Here is a 26,125-nt window from a genome sequence, read left to right on the forward strand (position 1 = left end):
GGAGAGATGGCTCAGCAGTTAAGAGCACTGGCTGCTCTTTCAGAGGTCCTGAGTTCAACTCCCAGCAACCACATGGTAGCTCACGACCATCTGTAATGGGATCTGATGCCCTCTTCTGGTGTGGCTGAAGACAGCTACATTGTACTCATAAGTAAATAAATCTTTAAAAAAAAAAAAAAGGCTGAGATGCAGGCATGGTGACACATGCCTTTCATCCTAGCCCTCAGGAGGGAGAGGCAGGTAGATCTCTGTGGGTTCCAGTTCTACATAGTGAGTGCCAGGACTATGTAGTGAGACCCTGACTCAGAAAAATGTGGGGTTTTTTTTAGTGTGTTTGTGTGTGTGTGCCTATGTGGGCATGTGCACCTGAGTACAGAGGCCCATGGAGACGTTGGATCCACTGGAACTGAAGTTACAGACAACTATGAACGATCTAACATAGAACCAAACTCAGGTCCTTCTGCCAGAGCAGCATGTGCTCTTAACCGCTGAGCCATCTCTCCAGACATGAATGTAATAATTTCTAATGAAACAGTTTGGTTCAGCATCAGTTACTTGGCAGTAGGGGAGCTGAGACGAGAGAGGCAGGCCTGGTTCTGATGCTGTCAGCTGAGGAAGGTACCAACGTTCGTTACACGTGGACATGGTGGACAAGCAAGAGTGGGGACTCACGTTGCCTTTGCCGTAGCAGGGGTTGGAGAAGCCCCCAGGACACTGTGTGCAGTCAGGCCCAAAAAATCCTTTGCAGCAGCCACGTTTCTGCAAGACACAGAGCAAGCCTGGCATCCAGCCCATGCCAACCCCCACCCCCAATGGCACCTCTTTAACCATAAGCACTTGGGACAGTGCTAGGGGTCATAGTTCAGCCGCAAAGCCCTGGCCTAGCAGATGGAAGGCCTTGGTTCTAATCTTAGTACTACAACAAAAACAACAAAAGCTCTTCTAAACCAAACAAAAACAGAAGGAATGCCTGGGAAGGGAGGCCTCCTCAACCCAGCTTGGTTGTCCCAGACTACTAGGAAACACCCAGAGTCCTAGGTGTCACATGCCAGCCCAGGCTCACTGTGATGGTCTGGTTGCAGTAGTCAGCACAGCCTTTCTTCAGAACGTTGAGTCCAGTTGGGTCGTGGATATAAACGCACTCCTTGGGGAAGATATCCTAGGACATGCCATACAAGGTCAGTCAGCAGAGAGGATGCTGGAGCAGCCTTTGCCAGGCAGCCCCGGTCCCATTCTCCCACCCAGGGCAGGGCTGGGGCATGCTGAGCCTCCAGGTGTGGTCCAGCCCTCTCTGCTCCTACTCCCCACTGCAACCTGGGTATGCTTGAGAGTCTGGCAAAAGGGGATCCATCCTGAGTGCCAGGCTGGGGTGCTCACCATTTTCACGCTGTTTGGGGGGCATACACTGGTGTTCAAGGCTTGGCAATCCACACAAGAACCCTAGGAAGAACAGAGCAGGACAGAGGGAGGGGGAGGAGGGTCAGAGAGATTCAACAATCCTGAGATGGAGATATGAAGCAAAGGCATGTGGGAGGAGAAGGAGCCAGGTATAGAGAGACCAGGAAAGGTGCTGCAAGGAGCCAGTAAGAGGCAGGTGGTTCCTAGGCTCTCTGAATGCAGGGGTTCACTAGTCACCACAGCAGGCTCTGATGGAACAAGCCAGGATGCCCTTCCTTCACTGTGGTCTTCTTGCCTATGCCTAACTGCCCTTGTGCCGCAAGACCCTCCCTCAGTGAGAGCTGAACTGCCTCTGCACTGTGCTTTCAGAACTGTGAGTCAAACCAGGCCTCTGTCTCTGCATTACCTAGTGTTGGTGTTTCTTCTGAACGCCACCTCAGTTACCTGGCAGCAGCCAGGTAGGCCTGACCCACTATAAAAGGGGCTGCTTGCCCCTCCTCTCTCTCTCTTGCTTCTCCCTTACTCTTGCTTCCCTCTTGACCTCTCAGGCTCTCCCCTTTCCCCCTCCCTTCCCTATCTCCTTCCCCCTCTTGCCATGTGGTCATGGCCGGCCTCTACTTCCCTACTCTCTCTCTGCCTTTCTCTGACTCTGCTACTCTCCTACCCTCTTAACTCCTCCCCCCATGCCCTGAATAAACTCTGTTCTATACCATACCATCATGTGGCTCAGTGGAAAGGAGGCCTGCCGAGACACCCCCCTTCCCCATACCTGACTACACATCCATAAAACATATTCTATTTCTCTTTATCTTTCTATTTTTTTTTATTTTTAAAGATTTATTTATTTATTATATATAAGTACACAGTAGCTGTCTTCAGACACTCCAGAAGAGGGAGTCAGATCTCATTACGGATGGTTGTGAGCCACCATGTGGTTGCTGGGATTTGAACTCAGGACCTTCGGAAGAGCAATCAGTGCTCTTAACCCCTGAGCCATCTCTCCAGCCCCTCTTTATCTTTTTACAAACACATCATCTAGTCCCAAATATTCTGGGATTACAACACGATAGTGTTGTCCCCTGCCCACATCCTAGGGACGGGGTCTTGGTACAGGGTGGAGGGTGGGTTCCAGGCTCACCAGCACAGTCTGGTGCTGCTCTTCATCACAGTGCTTAGGTAAGATAGGCAAGATGGTGGGGGGCAGCAGGATGCCTTCCAGCATGTGGATCACACCGTTGGCAGCCGGTACATCAACCCTCCGCACAGGGATGCCCTCTGGTCCCAGCAGGATGCGTCCCTGCAACACAGACCCCACGTGCCATCTCCATCCCAGCAGGCTTCAGAAGGCCCTTGCTCTTCTGTTTCTGTCTGCTATGGCTTTACCTCATACTGTCGGACCTATGTCCACTTTCCTAGCCTAGCTGGGGCCTCGCCAAGTGTCCTGCCCACCATGGTATTCAGAGCATACCAACAGACATGAGCAAGGCCAGCGGCTCCTGCACTGACCCATGTGCCCAGCTGCCAACAGACCTCACAGACCTCACCTCCTCAGAGATATTCACAGTCAGGACCTGGTTGGCCATGGTGAGGACGCGTCCCTTAGAGATGAGCTTCTCAACTGTCAGCTGAGGCAGGAGACAGTGGTTTTAGGCTGGGCACTGGCCATACCTCGTTCAGGTGTGACACAGTGACTCTCAGAAGTGAAGAGGAGAGGATAAGGAAATGAGGTTCCCAGAAAGATCAGAACCTCTAGTGGCCTTTGAAACAGAGGACACCATGAAGGGGATGGGACACCCTCTCACCTGGCCATGGTTGTAGATGTGGTATCGTACCAGCTCCTGAAGTTTGGAAAGGCCCTGAGGGGAGAAGTCAGCCCCTGGAGGTTGATGGGGGAGTCCTGACAGCCCCAGCCCGCGGTCCCATAGCCCCATAGAACTTACTGCTGTGAAAAGGTAGATCAGTCGGCCATCTCGCAGGCTGTCCACAGCTTCGTTGCTCGGGGCAAAGACTGTGAAGGGCCCAGGCCCATCCAGGATAGATGGCAGCCCACAGTTCTACGGCAGCAGAATGTAGGATTAGACAGAATCCTGCCTCAGAGCCCTACCTGGTTCCTGCCGCCATCAGCCAACAAGGAGCTCCCACTGGTTAAGTGGGAGACATGGACAATGCATTGGTCCATGCCCCTGTAAAGCCTCAGGGATGGTGATGGGGGCGGGGGCTCTAGGAAGGTGGGTGGGCAGATTCTGGGGCAGTGAGCTGTTGTGGTCTGGATGTTCCCCTAGGTAGAACTCCTTTTCCCAAGCTCACCTCCAGGATCGTTTCAAACCGTGTGAAAACTTCCATAGAAGCAAGTATCTGGCCAACAGTTTTCTGTAAGTATAAGAGCCCCAGGACAGGATGAGGTGGCGTCTGCCCCAGGAGGAGGAGGAGCCTAGCCTCTGCAAGCCAGAACAGTCTCATACTGGCCTGAACATACTGAGACGTTCCCTAAAGCACAAAGTGGAGAAGAGGTCATTGGCTCACCTTGGAGTCCCCTGGAAGTGGGGGTGGAAGCTGCCATCGTAGAGCAGTGACCGTATGGAAGACCCCATTAGCTGCTATGTAGTTGGCCTTGTGGATACTGAACTGCTGGGGCTGATCTTCGTACTTGTAGGCATATCTCTGATGAGATAGACACGGGACTATGTCCCACGGACCAAACCCTCTGCTCCACAGCTCCCCGCCCCCCAGTACTCATTCATCCCAGCTGTGTCGTCCTCTGCCTGCCACTCCTCTGGCCCCAGTCTGAGATCCCTTTCATACCATGTTTTTGAAAGTGATGGTGATCTCCTGACCAGCCAGTGTCCACCACCTGCGTGTGTTTGGGGACCCTACATTCTCCAGTATGTGCTCCCCTGCGATGACATGCTGTCTGCAGAGCTGCTGAGCCAGTGTCGCCTGCAGACACACAGGGGTGGGGTGTTGTGGGTAAAGCCCAAACAGGCCAACCCTCTTTGTACCTCCCCTGCCTGAGTCACAGAGAGGGCAAGAGGCTTTCCCGGCCACCATCTCAAAGGGAAGGATCATGAACAGGGAGTTCATGACCTACTTTCAGGGACCTACATTCATGTTACTGGAGACAGAGGAGACAGAGAACATGGATGGCACCAGTACGGTGAATGGCCCCGAAGTGGTAAGAATCTCTTGGCAGCCCTGCTCTGTGGATGGAGAAGGGTGGAGTCAGAATTCAGATGGGAGCCCTGAGGCAATGGGTCTAGATGTCTAGCACGGGACCAGTCCCCACCTCCATCCCTGCCTCACCCAATTCTTGGGCAAAGAAACTAGAATCTCTGCTGAGGCTAGGTCTCCCTCCCAGTTCTGTGGGTACAGGGCAGAGGCACACACCCAGCATGGCAATGGCTGCTCTTAACCGCAGGAACACCAGGCCATTCTGATTGGCCCTCCGAACCTCATGGAGCAGATGTCCATAGCAAGCATGACCGTCACCCACCTCGTCGTTTTTGCACACGCAGCTGGAGACCCGGAGAGACTGGTCAGGGGAAGGATGGATGGTCCCCTTGATCCCACCACCCGCCAAGTCCTTCCCACCAGGTCCTGAGTGGAGGCACACACTGCCCACTCCACCCACCCTGCTCTGTGCCCACCTGGTCTTTCTGTCAGGGGTCACCTGACAGGTGGCTGATCTGTCGCAGGAATGTGGTTTGCAGGAGACATGGCACCCCTCAGAAGCGTTGTTGTTAATGCTTGTCATACCTGGTCGGCACATACAGGTGGCCTGGGCGCAACGGCAGGGGAAGGGGAGGACGGGACATCCTCCAGTGAGAACACAAGGAAACTGCTGGCATATGCCTCCTCCCTTACACAGCCCTGCCACCCCTCCCCCAAGACCAGGGTTGGAGTCCTCCTCACATCTTATAAATGGGGCATCTGAGGTGTTCAGACAACCCAGGACATGCCTAGGGTCCCACAGTCAGAGTGGGTGAGTGGCTTGAGAAGCAGATGACCTCACTCACCTTGCCTGGCCCACGGTACAGGCAGAAGGTAGAGTTGCTGGGGCAGCCGCCAAAGTTGGTGAGGCACGGGTCCCGGGGCAGACACACTTTCCCATCTCCGTGGTAATTCTCTGGGCACTGGCACTGAGCCTGCCCCTGGGGAGTCATTGAGCATCGGGCCAGTGGGGAGCAAGCAGATGGCGGGCAGGAGTCAGGAGCTGCCAGGGCAGAGAGAGCCTGAGTGAGCTGAGCCCCAGGAGCCCTCTCCTCTTCATGGTTTCCACCAGAGTGGCTATAAGCCCTCTCCCTCATAGGAAGTGTTTTCTTTCTGTGTAAGTCGCCAGATTGCAAAACACCTTCCCAGTCCCTGTCACCCACTCTGCTCTCCAAATTGAAGTCCCCTGCCCCTAGATCACATGCTTACCAAGACAAACATTGTCTTGCTGAGTGTATCCGGGCAGGCACTTGCAGGTGGGTGCCTCTGCAGAGCACTGGGAATTCTGGGGGCATTTCAGGCTCTGGCAGACTGGGAGCTCTAAGCAGAGAGATTATAGTGAAGGCTTAGCCCCAGGGTTGGGGAGGAACTCAAAGCACTCTGCCCTGTTTGCTGTGTGACTCCAAGGCACCCGCCTCACCTCTCTGAGCCTCCAGACAGCGGAAGTCTGGCCCAGGTTCTCCTGAGACTCAGACCCTATCTGTCACCCAGTTGTCCTCCCCTCCTCAAGCCACTGAGAACCTGCTGCCCCAGGCAGCACTGCTCACCTTGGTCACAGTGGGGGCCAGTATACCCAGCAAAACACCGGCAGCTTCCATCTCCCCGTGGCCCATGGCTGCACACGCCATGCACGCAGTTGCACACTGAGAGAGGACATACAAGGGCATATGAAACCGCAGACTCACCAAGGTACAAGCAGGGGCATCACCTTCCTGCCCTCTGCATGTTTACAATGTACGAATAACCAGAGCAGACCAGAGCTCTGATAAAAGATCACAGCAGAAGGGGAAATCCCGGAGGGAGCGAGGGAATAGAAATAGAAAGAGGGGCATCATGAAGGGCTTCCTGGAGGAGGCTTCTAAGACTCCCATATGCAAAAGCCTCAGGGCAGGACTCAAGGCCAACACCCCAGGAGGGAAAGGCAAGACTGAAGATTTAGGAGAGGTCTGCAGAGACAGACAGGATTGGCCATGCCCAGAGGCCCTGCAAGTTCACCTGATTGGCAGTCAGGCCCAAATCTATTGGGGTCTCGGCACTCCTGGCAGACTGAGCCGCTGAAGTTTTCCTGTTAACGCAGTAAGTCAGTGGGGTTCCCCCGACACCCCCACCTCATCCCTACCCAACCCTTACCTGGCACACACAGGTCCCGTTTCCTTCTATGCCATCCAGGCAGGTCCCGTGGCCACTACACGGTGTCGCTGGACCACCAGGGCACTCTGTGGATCCCAAGAGCTCAGCTTTTTCCCAGAATGCTTCCTTTACCTCTCCTCCAGCCCCTCCCCCAGGGCAGCCAAGGCTAGGGAGCCATGCCCTCGAGGCTCTCAATGATTAGTCACTGGGTGAACAAGGTTGAGGGCAATGTGGGTGCCTCTCAGATGAGGAGCTGGGGGCTGGGGCATAGGGCGACTGGAGCAGGGCAAGCAGCCTCGTCCATCCATACCAAAGCACTGGGATCCCCAGTAGCCGGGGCAGCAGGCCTTCTGAACCACATCCTTCCAGCATTCCTGGCTGCAGCCACTTAAGGATATTGCGGCGCCCCTGAGCTGCAACTCATAGCTAGGAGAGAGGGTAGGTGGGCCATGGGGTGGTGGGCACTTGTGGCTGTCACCCTCCTCACACTGAATTCCAGGAATCTACCCATCTCTCTCCTCCTCCTCTCCATCTAACCCAGAGCTGAGCCCAGGGCCCAGCACACAGTAGGTGCGTTGTTAAACACCCTTCCTCCTCCCTTCCTGTGCCTACTGCTCTGTAGGACACAGCAGGTATGTGTGTTACCGGATACTTTGTTTGCTCCCACCTGGAGGTCAGTGAGGTTCCTCTGGGTCCCCTGCCACCCTCTGGGTCCCCCGCCACCCTCTGGAAAGTGTAAAGAAGCAGGTGGAGCTGTACCGGCAGTCCAGAAGTATCTTCTCTGGGAAATTCCGAGACCAGCCCCAGGGACATAGCTGCCTCCTGATAGCTGCACACGCTGTGCAGGGTGTGTGAGTGACAAACTTGGTGTGGATGTCGCAACGTTTAGACCGCACCTGGGCCATAGGCAAAATGCACAGTGAGGGGCCTGGACCGCGGTCTAGCCTGAGTCTATACCGACTGCACAGTTTCCCTTCAGTTCAGTGGGAATGAGCAAGGCCAGGGAAGGTCCTAGGAAACCTCCATGTCACCTCCTGTCCCCATGTCTGTGTCTCTTTCTCCAGGGGAATCATTTCCGTCCAAGGGGAGGAGCCTGAAGTCCCAAACTGTCACAGGGACAGGGTGTAAAGCAGGGATGAGAGCTCCCTGCCTTCTTGGTCCAAACAGACACGTCACAAGCCTCACACTGTGTACAGGGGTACAGTGACTTCATACTCAATCTATCACACTAGGACAAAGCACAGGCTTTCTCACAAGCACCAGCTCGAAGCAGAGGGTCTGGCCTGCCATGTTAGGGCTGGGCAGCCACTGCTGAAAAAGCCCCATGGCAGTGCTGGCCCAAGGCGCCACCTCCAGATAGGGAACCAGCGTCCGGGTAATGACAGGCAATGGGGACAGCGGGGGTGGGCGGGGTGGGGGGTACAGGACCTAGGATGTTTTCATTTCATTTCTATTGCTGTGATAAAATACCCTGATAAAATGCAACTTAGAGGAGGAGGGCTTATTTTAAGCTCACAACTCCAGGTCACAGTCCATCATTGTAGGAAGTGACAGGGACTTAAAACAGCTACTGGTACCCTGTCCACAGCCAAGCAGAGAGAAATAAAAGCATGGGGCTGGAGAGATGACGCAGCAGTTAAGAGCACTGACTCCTCTTCCAGAGGCCCTGAGTTCAATTCCCAGCAACCACATGGTGGCTCACAACCATCTGTAATGAAACCCAATACCCTCTTCTGATGTGTCTGAAGACAGCTACAGTGTACTCATATACAAATAAATCATTCTTTTAAAAAAGAGAGGAGCAAAGCATACTTCTCAGTGATCAGCTAATACTCTGTACATTTAGACAGCCCAGGACCCCCTGTGTAGGGAATGGTGCCATCCACAGTGGGCACCACTAACAGAATCAACACCATCTTCCATAAATACACCCACAGGCCAACCTGATCTAGGCAATCCTTCATTGAGACTCTCTTCCCAGTTGATCTCTAGGTTCTGTCACTTTAGCAACGGAAACTACTCCCATGATTTGGACCTGAAGGTTGTAGGAGAGTTGGCCAGGGTCAGTGCTCTGGCTGAAGGGCAGCAGTAGAACCAAGACTCGAGAAGGAGGGAACTAATGCCCCTGTGTGACCTGCAGGGTAGCCTGCAGGAGATTGGAGAGTGGCTGCGGGCCAGGCTGGCAAGAGACAGCCAAGCTTGGGTGAGGCCCAGCTGGTGCACCCTCAGGCCTCAGTTAATGAGTTGTTATTGTTGTTTTAAAATGTATTTGTTTCTTTTCAAGATAGGGTTTCTTTGTGTTGCCCTCACTCTGTAGACCAGTCTGGCTTTGAACTCAGAGATCTATCTGTGCCTGCCTTCTGAGTGCTGGGATTAAAGGCGTGTGCCACCACTGTCTGTTAAATTTATTTTATTATTTTGTTTAAAGCTTTGATACATGTTTATACTGTGTGTCTCACATAGCCCCAGGCTGGCTTTGAATTTCTGATCCTCCTACCTTCACTTGTTACAAGTGTGGGCTACTGCACTTGCTTCAGTGAGGGATTTAGAGAGATGCCTGCCTGACCACTGTTGTGGAGAACTGAGGGGGGGTGGGGAAGGAGGGCGTTCCTCGAGGGCAGCCGAGGAAACAACTGCATGCTGGAGGGAGTAGAAGGTTTGAAGAGCTTCTGCCTGCCTCCATCCTGCAGCCCCATTCAGTGGCCTGAAACAAAGCCCACCAGTTTTCCACTGGGACCACCTTTTGGGTCAAAAAGAAGCCACAGTGCTATACCCTGGAGTGCAGACTGAGCCTATAGTTGCGAGAGAATGGGCTGAGAGGATATACAAGCTGATAGGGGAATGGCTTGGAGAAAAACATGTTCTTATCTTGAAAATGCTGACCACACTGTAAACTGGGTGCCTCCAGCACGCCCCTTCCCTAAAATGAGTTACAGGTGAGCGGCTTCCCAAAGCCAGAGAGAAAGGAAAACGCTTTCCAGTGGAGCAGAGCATACAAAGCCTCCCCCTCCCCCCCGCCCCCTCCCCAGCCCCCACCTTTCTGCTACTGTGATTTTGCCTTTTCCGCTCATGGCCTCATGACAAAGAGGGAAGTTACTCAGCAAAACCTCAGGTCTAGATGATGTTATGTTTGGATTTATCACGCCGAAGCTCCTCTTTGCAAAGCCAGGACATGTCTAGGAAATTGAGCAACTGAGTTTCAGGTTCGGGGGAACATCCTTGGCTGACAGTGGGCCCCCCTCAAAGCCCTTTGCCTAGGCAGAAATGAAAGTCCAGTTCCCACTCTGGTTGGGCCCCTAGGATGGTTGGCCAGGATTGGGTAATGCTCAGGGTGAGTTGAGAGCTGTTCTTCAGAGGGAGGGAGGGCCCGGAGGAAGCTGGAGCTTTGTAAGCCTGTGTGCCAGTGGTGATGGATGGCTAAGCCAACTGCGGAATCAGCACCTCTCTCTCCGGGGACCACACCCGAGTGAGACAAGGCACTCATCTGCCCACCAGTGGCACCAGACGGAGCTCACATTCCCACTGGGGATGCAGCTGGGTGGGATGAGGCTGGAGAGGCCTCAGCTGACTCAGAGGTCTGTTTCCTGGGAGCACCTTAGGACCTGGCAGGGTGCTCAGCACGAGGCTGAGTGGCTGCTTTCTCTGTGTGTGTGGGAGCTGGGAAAGCAGTGGAGACATGAACTATGCAGCTCAGTAGCAAGGTGAAGAAAACTCCCCTGAGCTGGAAGCAAGTTCCTGGGGAGTCTCTGGGTTGACCACCTAGAATCTAAATCCCCAAAGAGCAGAAGGGCCCCGTGAGCTGCCTCTCTCTCCTCTCCTCTGGATCAGAGCAGGGGGTGGGGAGGTAGGGACAAAGCTGGGCACTGGCCAATGCCCCTGCTTTTGTGCTGTGGCTGTGGATCCCAGGCTTGTCCTCGACACAAAGTCGTCCCCGGGCAGATGGACGGACACATGCTAAGACCCTCCTACAGGCAGATTTCCTTGCTGCCCGAGCCTGCTATGCCAAGTCCTAATGTCACCTGTGCTGCTTGCTGTCTGACTCAGGGGTCCTCTCTTCCCTCTGAGGCTACGTTCCTAGCAGCTGCAGCTTGTGTCCCATGTCATACAGGGTGAGGGACTGTGAGGGAAAGTAAGGACAGCATGGCTACATCCCTACCCACAAGGACCTCAGGACCTCTTCCCTGGCCCAGGCTGGCTTGCCTTCAGTCTCAGAATGACAGACTTAGGACTGTCTGGAACTACAGCAGGTCTCAGAGCTGAGATTTCTCACTGACCTCTGTCCCCATTGCCCAGGACACAGGTGGCAAGGTGCTTTTCCAGCTTGGCACAACCTGGATCTTGTGGTTTTCCATCATGTTTATCCTGATGTTCCACCTGCTCCACCCAGCCCTGGCCTGGCCATGAAATCCCCTTTCCAGGGGACCAAGCCCCCATGGCTGCCTGCTGGTGGATCCCCTCTCTCTGCCACGGGAGCTTCGGAAGCTGCCTAAGATGCAGGTTAACTTGGTTTCACGAGGGAAGCTCCCTTGCCCAGAAACAGATCCAAAACTCACTCTCCACACTCGTGGGAAGCTCTCCCCAAAACTCACGCAGCAGCTCTGAGCTGGGGAGACCTAGGGACAGGCCCTCTTGGCCTCTGGAGCCATGCTTCAACCACTCATGAGGCCCTGTGTTCTCAGCACACTGGGTGGGGAATGGCAGGCCTGAGTAAGAATCACAGGCTGTGGTCCCAACTATGGCTCTAGAGGAAACAGCTTGCGGCTCTCCTCGGGCCTGGGATTTCGAAAAGGAGAAACAAACAAGCTTGCTAAAGACTGTAAAGACTGAAGGGGCCACGTCCAGGGGCCTCTCTGAGACTTAAGAACATTGTTGTTGGTTGCTGTCTGTCCAATGGATCTCATCCCTTCCACACAGGCTCGGGGCTGGCCACGGGCATATTGGTGGCCAGGTTCTGATTGAGCCCCTTGGTTTATAGTTCCCGGAGGATAGGTAATGATCACATTTAAAAGCCCCAGGTGAGGGCCGCATAGACTATGGTCTCAGTCTGGGAAAGGAGGCCAGGAGGATGGGGCTGGCTCTGTCCCTGTTCACGCACAGGCTAGGGAACCCAGGATGACTGCCCAGAGTACATGACCAGCTAAGCTAGACAGAGTTAGAGGGGGAAAGTTGCTGAAGCCTTTAAGCTTCAGGTAGAACAGCCACAGACTTCAGCCTGGGGAGGTGGGACAATAGTGTGGTGCCCTGGACCCCCAGGGAGCTCAGACAGGGACCAGCTGCTTTGATACCCACCCCCAACACATCCATACACAAACTACCATGGTCCCTCCCTGTTCCCTGACCCTGGCTCCCACTCACCGTCTGCCCTCTGATGAAGCCGGAGTCTGTCAGGCAGAGGACCAGGATGCAGAGCAGAAGGAGGGTTCGGGGCTCTGCCATAGCAGGCAGGTCTGCTGTCTGAGACAAAAGTAGTGTGGGAACAGTGATTGCAGCAGCGGCAGGCAGCGAGTGAACTCCAAGAGGCAGGCATGAGGAAGGAGGCAGGACAGGGTGGGTGAGCAGCGCTTTAAAAGCTATCCGTCAGCTCACCCCCACAGGAACCCACCAGGATTTCCTCCTGCGTATCAGCAGCCTGCAGGCGGAAGGGAAGATGCTGGCCAGTGACCCCCACATGGACGACCTGGGCCCTGTTCAGGGCTTCCTGGCCCAGGACGCTGCTCCCTGGCACCATGGTCTGGAGGTCCAGACCCACCATTAGCCACCTGCCTGGGGTCTACGGGAGATTCTAAAGCAAATTTAAACACCAATAAATAATTTCCCCTGCATCTGTCAAGCTGGCTTTTTCATTCAGAAGGTTCGGGGTTCTGGTGGCTAGGAGGCTGTTGGACAGCCCCTGGGCTGGCTGGCCCCCAGGTCAGCTGCCTCAGTCTTTCTGTCAGACACCAGTAGAGGTGGAAACACCATGCTAGCCCCTCAGACTGGTCTCCCCTACCAGCCTCATGGCCTTCCTGAGCCCACCCCTAACTCTGCAGCCACAGTCCAGGTTCCATTGCACTTCAGTCCTCTCTATGCTTGGGGTGGGTGGGTGTCTGTGACATCCCTCACTTGGCTTTGATGTCTGTAGTGACTGGGTAGAGCCACCGAGCACAGCCTAATCTTTTAGGGACCTCCACTCAGGCAAACCCAGGATTCATGGATTCAAAGCAGAAAAGAATTCAGGACTGGCGGGTATGAAATAAAACCGAGGTTTCATTAAAAATAGTGTTTTTTTGTTTTTTTTTTAAAAAAAGCACACCCAAGAACATGTGTGCAGACCTCTCAGTCACCATTTAATAAGACTTAAGGGTTTTGTTGCTGGTCTTGTTGCTGTTGTTAGTGTTGTTTTGTTTGTTGTTGTTTTTCGAGACAGGGTTTCTCTGTATAGCCTTGGCTGTCCTGGAACTCACTCTGTAGACCAGGCTGGCCTTGAACTGAAGAAATCCACCTGCTTCTGCCTCCCGAGTGCTGTGATTAAAGATGTGCATCACCACCGCCCATATCTATTTATTTACATCTCAAATGCTGCTGGTCCTCACAGAATCCCTCCCCAACCCCTCCCCCTTTTCCTCTGAGAGCATGGGGCCCTCAAGTCTCTGCAAGATTAGGTGCATCTTTTCCCACCAGGCTAGACAAGATCCCTCTCCTATTGGGGAGAGGATCTCACAGTCAGGCTACAGCTTTAGGGAGAGCCTCTGCTCCTTTGCTGGACTCTTTCCTCCCCACATGTCCATACATTTTCCCTTTCTACTTTGCTTCTTCTTTTTGCTTTGTTTTGCTTTTTTTGTTTTGTTTTGTTTTTTTGAGACAGGGTTTCTCTGTGTAGATCAGGCTGGCCTTGAACTCAGAAATTTGCCTGCCCCTGCCTCCCAAGTACTGGGATTAAAGGCGTACGCCACCACGCCCGGCCTTCTACTTTGCTTCTTGGCCAACTGGGGCTTTTCTAAATTCCAGTAAGTTAACTGCAAGGGTATATGATATAGGTATATGGTGTGGGTATATATATGGTAAAGGTATACGGTATAGGTATATGGGGTATATATATATATGGTAAAGGTATACGGTATAGGTATTTGGGGTATATATATATATATATGGTAAAGGTATACGGTATAGGTATATGGGGTATATATATATGGTAAAGGTATACAGTATAGGTATATGGGGTATATATATGGTAAAGGTATACGGTATAGGTATTTGGGGTATATATATATATATATATATATATATGGTAAAGGTATACGGTATAGGTATGTGGGGTATATATATATATATATATGGTAAAGGTATACGGTATAGGTATGTGGGGTATATATATATATATATATGGTAAAGGTATACGGTATAGGTATGTGGGGTATATATATATATATATATATGGTAAAGGTATACGGTATAGGTATATGGTATAACTCTGTGTGCCCTTCCCTTCTCCCAGGTAGGTGTGGTCTCCGATGGTGAAGCTAATTGGTTTGGACTAAAATCTCTCGCTGTGCCTAACAAAGCAGACACATGGATCTCGGCTGCAGCATGGGCTTCAGTTACACGCAACAGGCTTTGTCATCAACTGGCCAACTAAGTCCTTTCTGTCTCCTCTAAATGCTGCCTTGGCTAGTCTTTCTGGCTGCTGTCCTCAGGGCTGCCTGATTAAAGAAGTAGATTTTCTTTGTTCAGATAAACTCGGCCTGGGTTTTTTTCCACTAATCGCTCGAGGTTCAGAGCACTTTTTCGACCTGACACCAGGCTTTGGGGCAGCCCAGGGCCTGATTTCAGCCCCTCTGGCACTGGCAATCAGCTGGCACTGCTCTTTTTTTTTTTTTTGGTTTTTTCGAGACAGGGTTTCTCTGTGTAGCCCTGGCTGTCCTGGCACTCACTTTGTAGACCAGGCTGACCTCGAACTCAGAAATCCGCCTGCCTCTGCCTCCCGAGTGCTGGGATTAAAGGCGTGCACCACCACGCCGGGCTCCGGCACTGCTCTTTAATAGTTCATTTTTGTCTCTCCTGGAGTACTGTTAGCTGAGAAAGGACAGGAGTACCATCTGGACTGACACTGGTGTGGAACAGGCAAGGAAGGAATAAAATTGTTCTTTGGTTTTGTTTTGAGACAGATGTAGCCTTGGCTGTCCTGGAACAAACTCAGGCTGGCCTTGAACCCAGAGATCCACCTGAGTCTGGCTCCTGAGTGCTGGAACTAAGGCGTGCGCCACCACGTCCAGCTGAAGGTGGTGTCTATTGTTTACCTAGACCCCTGGTTGACCACAGCTCAGCATGGCTCTGCTCTGGGGACCCTCCCACCTTCCCCTCCTTCTCTCTCTTCTTGTCTCCAATCTCCCCGTGCTGACCATGCCTTTGGTTGAAACCCTTTTGGGACCCCAGTTCTCTATAACCTTGAAGACTCAGGTTGTGTCAAACTCCATTTTATTAGAATAGAGAATGTAGGCAACAGGAATTATACTTGGTGCTGGCAGCTCTAGGTCCCCTGTACTGGCTCCTCTTGGACCCATGACCTGGGAACTCCCCATAGCGCCTCCTCTGCTCTGGACTTGAGGAGACCTCCATTTTGGAAAAGCCTACAACGTGGGAGCTTGCCTGTGTACTCTGCTACCAGCTTTGTAATTAGCAGCGGCACGCCCACAATGACAGCAAACAGCAATGAAGGACTGGACTTAACATTTCAGAAAAGGACATGGGGGTTATCAGGTCCACAGCGCCACGCTAACAACAGCATCAATCACAGACAAAACAATGCTGGCGCGTCTGACCATGCCACTTCAGAGGCAGGCGACACAAGGGACGCTAACAGCACAAGGACGCTCTGGTGGGGCTGGCATATGTCTTCCCAGCGTTAGGAAGGATTAACTGATCACACATGTTCACAGTCTCTGTGGGAGCTGGTCACATGTGTGGGGGCCACGGGCAATCAATGTAGGAACCAAGGGAGAGGAGAAAGACCTTAAAAAGAACGCAGAAGGCCCGCTTCCCTGCCCACATGGGCACCAGGCTAGGCTGGGCATGGCAGGAGGCCAGGGCTGCTATGGCGTGCACTAGCCAGTGAGCTCCACAGGCAGCTCCCTGCCACAAAGAGCTTCCCACTGTCGTGCGAGCAGTGAGATGAGCTTTTCTCGGCTCTCGGCACTGGGGACAAACACCTGCCACTGTACCTCTCGGCCCTGGCCAACCCTGCCAGGACCACCTGGCATCTCCCCAAAGTGGTCCAGGGTGACACTCCCCATGAGGTCGTGACCCTGTGTGTCATCAAAAACAAGAGTGAGGGCCTGTGGGTAGGGATAGTAGCCCATGAGCACCCGGTCCAAATCCCGGACCCGGCGGCCATCGTCTAGCCGGTATCTGTCCCTCTGCGGTGGCTCTTTGGCAAATTCAGGCAATGGATAGTGGATGTAGTCCTCATCCAGGAGGAAGATCTCGGCGCTGGTCAGGAGCAGTGTCTTAGGGCGCAGTGGGCCCCTGCCCCGCCCAAGGTGTGGTGTGATCACCTGGAAGGCCTGGATGTACAGTAAGATGCTGAGGGCTGGATTCTTTGCAGGAACAGCCATCTTCTGTGCGACAATGTAGGTCAGGTCCCCGACCTCTTCCTCACTGGGGTAGGTGAACTTGACGCGGCTGGAATGGATCAGCTCATAGTTTTCCATTTTCCCTGCAGGATGAGAGACACCAGGCTGTGGCCTGAGGTGGCCTGTGGTGCAGTCAAAAGCAACAGCAGCCCCACATAATGAGAGTAGTCCAGGGTGCTTCAAGCTAGAACCCAGGACTGAGAGAGGTCTGCTGGCTGCCTGGGGACTGCTGGGATGGAACCTCTGCCATGGAAAACGACCCATAAAGCCTGGTCAGTTAGGCAGAGACAAGGGAAAGGTGGGGACAGAGGCAGTGAGGGTTCTGGGGATGGACAGGGTACCTGTATTCTTGTCCCCAAATTCTGAGTAGAAGTCCTTGTCAACAGGCTCAGGCGAGGGTGTGCGCTCCAGGGAGGACAGCACAAGCATCAGATGCTGGAGGAAGCAGTGTGTCAGGTAGCTGTCGCGAGTCAAGCACGTGACCACCTGCGTCGGGGAGGAGCCTGCACAAGAAGGGGCTGGTCACAGGTACAGGCCACCATTCCCGTCCCTGCAAGGCCCCGACAGAAAACCAGGACCCACAGGGTCTATGTGGGAGGGCATCATGGGGCCTGGGGAGATGACCCTATCTCAGGCAGGAAGGGCTGAGACATTTTTCTGGAAGGGAATAGAGGCATTAGGGAAAGGGCTTAGCTTTCTCCTTTCAGGAAGTATGAGTCAGAAACATCCTGCCCCTAAGTTCAGGGCCCGCTCTGCTGGTCCCTGTACACCCAGCTCCTGCTACAAACCATGGGGCGGGAGGGAGTACTGCCATCTCAGCAGTTCCCGAAGCCGCTTCCTCCTACCCGAGTGGCTGGCTTGTAAGTGGAGATATATGTGTCACATGATAGTGTACCTACATGTGCGAGGTGGAAGGCCACTGGTGACACTGGCCTTCACCCAAACTGGGGCAAAACATCATGTCACTCACCCGTCAGCCGGAAGTACTGGTCAAAAAGGCCGACGTTGACTGACTGCAGGTCACTGAGCTTCAACACAAAGCACTGAGAGACGTGGAAAGGACTGTTGTTATAGTCGGTGTTTTTCTGGTGCCAGAAATCTGTGATGGACAGAAGAGGCTAAGGTTAAACATGTACGACAGGAATGTTGCCTGGCAAGGAGCCAGCACCACCTGCACACATGGAGGACTGTATGATACTGGGAGTGGGGATGAGTCTCATCTTGCTTAGCTCGGTGGAGTCACCAGGTCACTGGATGAGGTTCCTACTGAGATCCAAAGGGCAGAGGCTGCCAAATCCCTGCATGTGCCAGCCAGTTCCCAAGCATTCCCTAGCATGGCACATGCACGTTTAGCCTTAGGTCTCTGTGTGTTCTAAGAGGGAAGGGCTGCTGTTACCCTTTTCTCAGATCAGGGACTCTGAGTCCAGAGCTTCTACCCAAGTCTTAACCTGCCCCTGACCCGAGAGCGGCCAGGCTGGAGGACCTACCCTGCAGTGGTTCAGAGAAGTAGCGGCGGAGACCATCATGCAGTATGAAGTACACAGCCTTGCTAGAGAGCAGCACACAGGCGGTCACTTCCAGCCCCGGGGTCTGGTAGAACACCACTGATGACCACAGGAGGTGCCTCAGCTCCTCATTTTCAACCTGGGCACAGAGGGGTTATGTGGGAGCCTGCAGGCGAGGAGAGTGGGGCAGGCCACACCCCCTTCCTCCTGGACCACACTTAAGTGAAGACTCCAGGCAGCACATCCCTCCCTCCCTTTCTGAGTCTGGCTAATGTGGTGATCCCTGTGTTCTAGGAACTGCTCATGGCCTTGGATGAGGAGAGACAAAGTTCATCTCATTTTTCAAATAAACTCAGAGCAGAGAAGAGGGGAGAAAAGGGGGTACGCACGGGGATCTATACCTGGACCAGGGAGCCATAGTCAGGTATGATGGAAGGCACACTAGCTAAGTGGCAGACCTCTTGACCCAGATCCTCCATCCTGTGAGCAGATGGAGCTCAAAACCACATTATGTCAAGAGAATCTGGTCCATGACGATGCCCCAACACAAACTATACCCACCCTCAGGACTGACTGGTACCACAGCAGAGCCCACATCTCTAACCACACAAGTGCCAGCCAGGGAGACCAGCACCTGGGCCAATACCTCAGCAATGCTGTTGTGGAAGAGGTCAATGATGGCTCTCCCCCGAAGACGGGCAATGTGCTGGAGTGATGGGCACACTGGCAAGTGAGAAGGGATCTGATTCTCTTCAGATGTAGACTGGATTAGGCGCTCACTTGGGTACTGGGCAGGGACTTCTGCTTGTGCCAGGGCCTCTGCTGGAGCAGGACCCCCTGCTGGAGCGGGACTCCTTGCTGGAGCCCCTGCTGGAGCGGGACTCCTTGCTGGAGCCCCTGCTGGAGTGGGACCCTCTGCTGGAGTAGGACCCCTTGCTGGAGTGGGACCCCTTGCTGGAGCGGGAGCCTGGTTTGGAGCTGGAGCCTCTGTAGGGGCTGGAGCCTCTGTTGGAGCTGGAGCCTCTGTTGGAGCTGGAGCCTCTGCTGCGGCTGGAGCCTCTGCTGCGGCTGGAGCCTCTGCTGCGGCTGGAGCCTCTGCTGCGGCTGGAGCCTCTGCTGCGGCTGAAGCCTCTGCTGCGGCTGAAGCCTCTGCTGCGGCTGAAGCCTCTGCTGCGGCTGAAGCCTCTGCTGGAGCTGGAGCCTCTGTTGGAGCTGGAGCCTCTGCTGCGGCTGGAGCCTCTGCTGCGGCTGGAGCCTCTGCTGAAGTTAGACCTCGGTCCTCTCCTGGGGCCTGTACAGGAGCCAGACCTGGAGCCAAGGCCTCTGCGGGGGCTGGAGCTGAAGCTGTTGGTGGGACTGCAGCTGGAGCCGGAACTGGAGCGGGAGCGTCTGCTGGGGTCTCCTGCAGCCGCTGCTCAGCACTACATCTCCCAGAGACCCAAGAAATGCCAAGTGAACATGTGTGCCCATAGAAAGTCATTTGTACAACATCAGAGTGTGGTGGACACCTGTAAAGTCAGTGCTGCTCTTGGGGTCACTGGGTGATCTACCACACAGAACAGGGAAAGGGTCTGGGTGTGTATATGCAAGCAGAGGCAAGAACCAGGATTCAACATGGTCTTCAGTTTGTTTTGGGGTATCTTTAGGTGGCCCTGGCACTTCGCCTACTCAGCCACCACTGCACACGGCCCTGCTGGGGTGTCCTGCTCTATCTCAGTCATAATTAATGCTCAAAAGCTAAATCTCATGGGGGCTGGGAGTTCCCAGCATTCAGCCCACGGGGCCACACTGATGAAGGGTGGGGTCCTCTGGATGCTGCTCTCTCCAGCAGATCCAGTCCAACTGCTGGACTCCCTAGGGCTGTCACCCTGCATTTGTCCAAATACCCCATGAAGCTGCCAGGCTACTCTCCTGCTGTCACAGGTGTGTTGATACATCTTTACGGGCCTGGTTTCTGCAGCAGTCCCAGGAGCAAGCTAGGTTTGTGGTAGCTTGGAAGAAGGACAAGGTGCAAGCCACCTAAACCTCACATGGCAAGGGGAGGTAGGGGGCAGCCTCCTCTGTGCAGGTATAAGAGGGGCCCTGGATTCAGCTGTAAGAGTTGAAAGCCCTTTGAGTCATCAGCTGGGGACTGACTGAGAGGAGAGGAGAGACCCAGTGGGGAGGATAGGGTCTCAGCATTTTGCCAGCATAGAGAATCTGAACTGTTAGATCCTCTCCTCCACAGGTGGGGAATCCAGCAAGAGAGAGCAGGGGCCCTCCAAGAGGAGGGAGAGTGAGAACAGGCTAAAGCTGCCAGTCCCTTCCTGCTACCTCAGTCTCTGCTGAAGAAAGGATGGCCTACCCATACACTCTGGTCTTCAGAAGGTTCTTTGTGAGGGAATTCCAAGCTAGACATAACTCAGTCCTTCCTGACAAGAACTTTGTGATAGGAAGAAAAGAAAAAAAAAAGTCTGAGAGGGAGTCTTAGGAATGGGGGCCCTGGAACACTCCCGAGCTGACAGAGCCAGCCACTGGATGAGTCGCCTGGTGGAGGAGAAAGATGACATCCAGAAACCCCACTTGTACACATGAGAGGTCAGTGGAAGGGCCAGGGGACAAGGTGATGTCCTCCACTGGCAAGACAGGGCTGGCTCCCTTAACCCGTCCTGCACGGAACAGCTTTCCTGGGCTGCTTTTAAGGCTCTAGAGATCTGGAGCACTTAGCACTAAGTTCATGGAGGCAAAGGCTCAGAGAAGTGGGAGAGGGAAGGTAAAGAGAGAGTCCTACAGAGCACGAAGGCCCAGAGACCATACCCAAGCCAACCCCACACCCCAGGTCCCAATAGTCTGCACTCGTCTCACCTGGCCCTGCTCTTGGCAGGCTGGTTTCTTGGCCTAGCTGAAGGATTCTTGGAGATGACCACAGTCTTCAGGTCCTGCAGTGAGGCGCGTAGCTGATTGTAGACTCGCAGGAAGTGGAATTTCTCATGGGGCAGCACAAAGATGGCGGTAACGAAGCGGTAGCCCACGAGCAGCTCGAGCACATGGCCATCAGCGAAGGCACCCCGTGGCTGGGTGCAGCTGCGAGTGGGGTCTAGCAGCACGGTAGAGAGCGGGACGCGGCTAAGCTTGAAGCTGTTGCGGTTGCGGCAGTTGTGGGTGCCTCGATTGGGCATGGGGTTGAAGTCAGCCTTGATGACGTTGAGATGCTGGGACGTGAGCAGCAGCCAGTAGGGGATGGCAGCGGACTTGACGGCTTCCGAGGGCGCGCAGCAGGAGCGCCGCACCGCTGAGCACAGCGTGCAGCTGGCCCATTCGATATTGCCTGAGTAGTCCCCGGCAGGGGTCTGGACCATGCGCTTGTCACTGTAGACCAGGTAGACAGGGAAGCAGCCCTGGCTGCGCTCCTGAGAGCCCCCGGCCACCTTGTAGAAGGTGAGCAGCTGGCGCAAGAACTCCTGCAGGGTGGTGTGGCTACCATAGAGGATGGGGCTGCACAGCATGGCCATGTGCTGTGGTGCAAAGCAGGAGCGTAGATCAGCATGGAACTCGTGTAAGTTGGCAGCATCCGAGATGATGAAGAGCGTGTTCTCACTGTGCCGCACCTTGAGAACCAGACACAGCTCGGGCATGAGGAAGCCAAACTCCGTGAGGTCGCCATGTGGGAAGCAGAAGACAAAACGCAGGGATGAGAGGATGTGCTGGCTGCTGCCTCGCGACTCTTGGTGTGGGATCTCAAAGACTGCGATGCCGAAGTCAGTGAGCACAAGGCAGGCAGCAAATTGGCGGATGCTGCCTTGCACGTGGATCAGGAAGCACCAGAGCACCTTGAGGATGCGGATGTGCTCCAGCAGGAAGTCCTCATCGGCGCCCAGGGCCCACTCCAGAGCCAGACGCTCCTCTTCTGCCTCCTCGTCCTCGTCTTCCTCATCCTCTTCTCCCTGGCCACTCCCCTCCTCTTCCTCTGCGTCTGGGGGTCCCATTTCAAAGTAGCGGTTCTCAGCAACATCCTCCTCTTCCTCTTCCTCTTCCTCCTCCTCGCCCTGCTCACCGTGGGCTTCCTCGCGCTGGTTGGCAGCCTCAATCCAGGCAGGGAGCTGCCGTTCAATGGCCTGGCGGATCAGTGTGCTGAGGCGCTGGATAAAGTCCTGGTTGGTGGCTGTGTAGCCAATGCAAGTGAAGGGCAGGAAGATGATCTGGCCGGACCCAGGCACCACTTGAACCTCTGGCTCTGCATGATCTGGGCTGTGCAAGAAGAGACTGGGTCAGGGACCCAGGGGCATTCTACCCCCTAGTCTGCTGTCGTATGTAGTCCCCTAACCCTAGGGAGACGATCCCTGGGTCTCCTGAGCCTCTCATACAGCTGAGCCTGTCAAGTGGCTGCCATTAGGATGAGTCCATGCATCCACATACTGCGCAGCACACCCTGCCCAAACCACGCTGGCTGCCACAACCAAAGTGCTATGCAGACTTCTGTCATTCAGATGCTGCCAGGTGTCAGAGGCAATCAAGTGCTACAGGGTGTGAATCACATTGTTGAAAAAGGCTACTTCTACTGACAGCCTGGTTTTCCAGGGAAGTAAATAAAGTTGGATGGGTCCTAGGACCTTTTCATTTAAATTTCAGCCCCTCTTGGCCTCTACAACCCTCCCATAAACAAGAATTAGAAATACGCTTTTATAGCCAGGCATGGTAGAGCAAGCCTTTAATTTCAGAACAGGGAGGCAGAGGCAGGTGGATCTCTCTTGGTTTTGAAGCCAGCCTGTCTACATAGTGGGTCCTGAGCCAGCCAGGGCTATATAGAGATCTGGCCCCAAAAGTCACTCATCAATCAATCAAGCCAGGCGGTGGCGGTGCATGCTAACTTTAATTCTAGCACTCGGGAGGGAAGGAAGCAGATCTCTGAGATTGAGGCCAGCCTGGTCTACAGAGTGAGTTCCAGGACTACATGGAGAAACCCTGTCTCAACAACAAAAACCCCACAAAAAACAAAACAAAAAAAATTAAGCATACAAATAAACAAATAAATAAAAATAGACTTCTGCAAAGGGCCAAGGAGCTAATATTTCATGATGTGTGTGCTGACTCTACCCATGTAATTTTGTATAAACAATCATTTAGGCATATAATAACCAAAGGCTTAACAGATGGCTCAGCAGCTAAGGGTACTCAGAGTTCTTGCAGAGAATCTAGGTTTGTCTCCCACACCCACACAGTACCTAACAACCATCTGTAACTCCAGTTACAGGAGTTGAGATGCCCTGTCTTGGCCTCCAGAGGCGCCAAGCATACATGTTGTACACACATATATACATGCAGGCAAACACTCATACACTTAAAATGAAATAAACAGAATTTTGCTTGTTTGTTTTGAGACAGGATCTCTTTCTGTAGTGTTAGCTGCTCTGGAACTTCCAGTGTATATGAGGCTATCCTCGAACCTATAAAGATGTGTTTGCTTTTGCCTCTTGAGGGCTGGGATTAAAGAAGTGCACCACCGCACCCAGAAAAAGAAACAAATCTAATAACAACAAAAAGCAGCATCAGCCGGGCGTAGTGGCGCACGCACACCTTTAATCCCAGCACTCGGGAGGCAGAGGCAGGCGGATTTCTGAGTTCGAGGCCAGCCTGGTCTACAAAGTGAGTGCCAGGACAGCCAGGGCTACACAGAGAAACCCTGTCTTGAAAAACCAAAAAAAAAAAAAAAAAAAAAAAAAAGCAGCAGGAGCCAGGCATAATGGCTTACACCTTTAATCACTGCCAATAGGAGGCAGAGGCAGGCCAATCTTTCGAATTCAAAGCCATCCTGGTCTATAAAACAAGTTCCAGGACAGTCAGGGCTACACAAAGGCCCCGTCTCAAAGACAAAAACAAACAAACAAACAAACAAACAGTAATAATAAAAGCAGGTGGGGTGGCTGACTGCTGTAAGCCTGTCTCTAAGGAGGCTGAGGGAGGAGGGATGCCATGAATTTGAGGCCAGCCTAAGCTGCAGGGTAAGATCCAGGCCAGTTCGGGCTAAATGAGACCCAGTTTCAAAAAAACAAAACCCCACAAACAAACAGAGAACTGGTATCATTAGCTCCCAGTACAACCCAGACAAGACCCACCCTGGCTTTGACTTGGCAACTTCTAATGTAAAATAATGTCAATTAGGCAGCTGAGGAGAACCAGATGGAGCTCATCTCAACTGCCCCTGATAGAGAGACTTCTGTGAGCAGGCTACACTGCTCAGTCTGCAGCCGTGAACACAGCTGTGCAGCTGGCCCCGCTGGCTCTCCCCTCTTCCTTACCTCACGCCGCCAACAGCTCCTGGCACATCCCTCAGATCATCAGAGGCCACCTGCCAGAGGAGAGAAGCGTGAACCCACAGCCGCTGTGGCTGTTCCTCGGCAGTCACTGGGTGCTGGCCCTCAGCTGCCTTGTCACCTCCATACTCCACTCTGGGCGAGCTCAGGAACTTGCTGCCTTCCCACCTGTCTGACCTGACCAGAGCCTGTTTCCATGGATGTCTGGCATCAGGTGCTTTGTTTGGGTCTGGCCCCAGGCAGGCAGCAGTGCACATGATGGAAACTGTTTCTGGCAAGGCCCCAGTGCTTCCTGCATACCAGGTTAAGACTAGGTCAAGGACCTTACTCTCCTTAAGGTGCCAGTCTTTAGGAGGTAGGACAGGCAAAGCCTCTGCAAACGGTCTTAGCATCACATGACCATGACCCTAGCTGTGCAGAATCATGGAGCAGAAAGGCCCAGGCATCAAGCACACAGCAACAGGCACTCAGTTTCCATCTCTCTTTTCAAGGGACACAGAAATGAGTCCCAAAAACCTAGACAACAACTACCAAGAAGAGCTAGAGTCACACTGTTCAGACCACCATGGTGACATGTGGGAAGGGACTGAGTGGCCTCTGTGGTGCTAGGCATTAGGGAAGATTCCCCTTGGACATCCAGCTTATGTTTGCCCAAAGAATGCCCACCTTCCCTTGCCCTCAGAGCCCAAGAGAAAGTACTGCCTGCTCCCATGGGGGAGAGGCAGCCAAACTCAAACCCTTAAGCACTTGGTCTATGACCCAACTAGAGACACAACCAAGAGAAAGACTACACGACACACAAAGTACCCAGAAGTCCTTGCCACATGTGCCACACCCCTACCAGGCCATATCTCAGTGTGCACAAAGTCAGACAGCAGCAGCATGACCGAGGAAAGAGTCCCCAGGAGCACATGAGGGCATTACCTGTCCTGAAGGGATAGATTCCAAGGAGTCAGAGCAGGCTCGGGCAATGGGCCGGTGGTCCTCGGGTGGCAGACTATCCGTGGATGAGAGGCTGCTGGCCAGGGCCTCTTCCTGTACAAACATGATACCTGCAGAGATGGGGTGGGCAGAGATGGGGTGGGCAGGGAGAGCAGCTGTTCAAGAAGAGGCTAGGCCTTGGGCTCAGGGCACGGCCAGGCACTAGCCAGACCCCCAAATCATCATATGGGTCACAAAAAAGAGATGCAGTAATTAAGTAACTCCTCAGTAAGATGCTTTGCCCCTCAGATGGACCCAGTGGCTGCTCTCTAGTGTGCGGTAGGGAGAGGCTACAAGCAGGGAGGGGAGCCATAAAGACCAAACCTCCAGAGGTACATTCCAAAGACAGGAAAATGCACAGAGAACAAAGTGTCTGCAATATAAACAAAGATCTATATGCCAATCTATAAGGAGCTCTTACAGATTACAAAGCTCTTCTAGTTCTCAAAGTGAGCTGCTTGAGAACTGTAAGAGAATGAAAAGACTATGGACAGACATTCCACAGAAGGAGGACCAACAGGGATAACACAGAAAACAATGCTGCACAAAGAAAGACAAACTGAAACAGGAGACTGCTTTTTCTCTTACTGTGGCAAGGTTAGACCACACAGCCTGGCCCAGCCTAACCAGGAAGAGGTGGGTACTAGGGACAGGCTGGTCTACCTGTCAGAAAAGCACTGTGGTGATTTATTTATTGATATCCTTGGGCATATTGGAACACTGTCCAAAGAAAGGGCTACAAGTGACCCTGTGTTCTCATCTGGTACCTCTGCAGGGCTCACAAGTTCCAAGTGCAGGCCCCTTCGCCAGGAAGCCCGGCTTTGCAGATCTGATTCCTTCAGTGCTGAGCACAGCTAGTATTGAATCCACAGGGCTGCTTTCCCAGGGTGCCCTGCTGACTGCCCTGTACTACTGCCTACTTTCCTTAAAATGCACTGGTTATTTAAGCTACACTAAGGGATTTTATGAATAGCCCGTCTGGAGCCATTACTGCATTCCAGTTTGC

General features: G+C 53.4%; 2 protein-coding genes across 3 annotated transcripts in view; both read right to left on the reverse strand.

Annotated features, from left to right (window-relative positions):
- Positions 1 to 12,289, reverse strand: part of Stab1 (stabilin 1) — a 30,175-nt gene extending 17,886 nt beyond the window's left edge. The window contains exons 1-21 of the mRNA XM_021181154.2: positions 12,091 to 12,289; positions 7,495 to 7,631; positions 7,046 to 7,161; positions 6,736 to 6,821; positions 6,601 to 6,670; positions 6,153 to 6,248; positions 5,815 to 5,925; positions 5,412 to 5,608; positions 5,043 to 5,173; positions 4,783 to 4,910; positions 4,501 to 4,595; positions 4,201 to 4,335; positions 3,922 to 4,059; positions 3,706 to 3,768; positions 3,339 to 3,452; positions 3,201 to 3,254; positions 2,943 to 3,023; positions 2,537 to 2,695; positions 1,378 to 1,440; positions 1,064 to 1,159; positions 673 to 759 (exon numbers count right to left, since the gene is read on the reverse strand). Of these exons, the coding sequence (XP_021036813.1) occupies positions 673 to 759; positions 1,064 to 1,159; positions 1,378 to 1,440; positions 2,537 to 2,695; positions 2,943 to 3,023; positions 3,201 to 3,254; positions 3,339 to 3,452; positions 3,706 to 3,768; positions 3,922 to 4,059; positions 4,201 to 4,335; positions 4,501 to 4,595; positions 4,783 to 4,910; positions 5,043 to 5,173; positions 5,412 to 5,608; positions 5,815 to 5,925; positions 6,153 to 6,248; positions 6,601 to 6,670; positions 6,736 to 6,821; positions 7,046 to 7,161; positions 7,495 to 7,631; positions 12,091 to 12,171 (2,238 nt within the window). The 5' untranslated portion in view covers positions 12,172 to 12,289. The remainder of the gene's footprint in view (positions 1 to 672; positions 760 to 1,063; positions 1,160 to 1,377; positions 1,441 to 2,536; positions 2,696 to 2,942; positions 3,024 to 3,200; positions 3,255 to 3,338; positions 3,453 to 3,705; positions 3,769 to 3,921; positions 4,060 to 4,200; positions 4,336 to 4,500; positions 4,596 to 4,782; positions 4,911 to 5,042; positions 5,174 to 5,411; positions 5,609 to 5,814; positions 5,926 to 6,152; positions 6,249 to 6,600; positions 6,671 to 6,735; positions 6,822 to 7,045; positions 7,162 to 7,494; positions 7,632 to 12,090) is intronic.
- A 2,883-nt stretch (positions 12,290 to 15,172) lies between these two features.
- The window catches only part of Nisch (nischarin), a 36,220-nt gene continuing 25,267 nt past the window's right edge, over positions 15,173 to 26,125 (reverse strand). Inside the window, exons 14-22 of one of the 2 annotated variants that reach the window (XM_085828532.1) lie at positions 25,063 to 25,190; positions 24,124 to 24,173; positions 20,693 to 22,075; positions 18,713 to 19,269; positions 18,495 to 18,682; positions 17,831 to 17,987; positions 17,314 to 17,442; positions 16,685 to 16,846; positions 15,173 to 16,426 (exon numbers count right to left, since the gene is read on the reverse strand). In XM_085828532.1, coding sequence (XP_085684658.1) covers positions 15,816 to 16,426; positions 16,685 to 16,846; positions 17,314 to 17,442; positions 17,831 to 17,987; positions 18,495 to 18,682; positions 18,713 to 19,269; positions 20,693 to 22,075; positions 24,124 to 24,173; positions 25,063 to 25,190 — 3,365 coding nt within the window. In that variant the 3' untranslated portion in view covers positions 15,173 to 15,815. Of the gene's footprint in view, positions 16,427 to 16,684; positions 16,847 to 17,313; positions 17,443 to 17,830; positions 17,988 to 18,494; positions 19,270 to 20,692; positions 22,076 to 24,123; positions 24,174 to 25,062; positions 25,191 to 26,125 lie in introns of both variants that reach the window. The other variant, XM_085828531.1, reaches the window with a different exon arrangement.

This window comes from Mus caroli, unplaced genomic scaffold (assembly GCF_978045245.1).
Source record: "Mus caroli unplaced genomic scaffold, Mus_caroli_1 scaffold_12, whole genome shotgun sequence".
Classification (NCBI taxonomy): domain Eukaryota; kingdom Metazoa; phylum Chordata; class Mammalia; order Rodentia; family Muridae; genus Mus; species Mus caroli.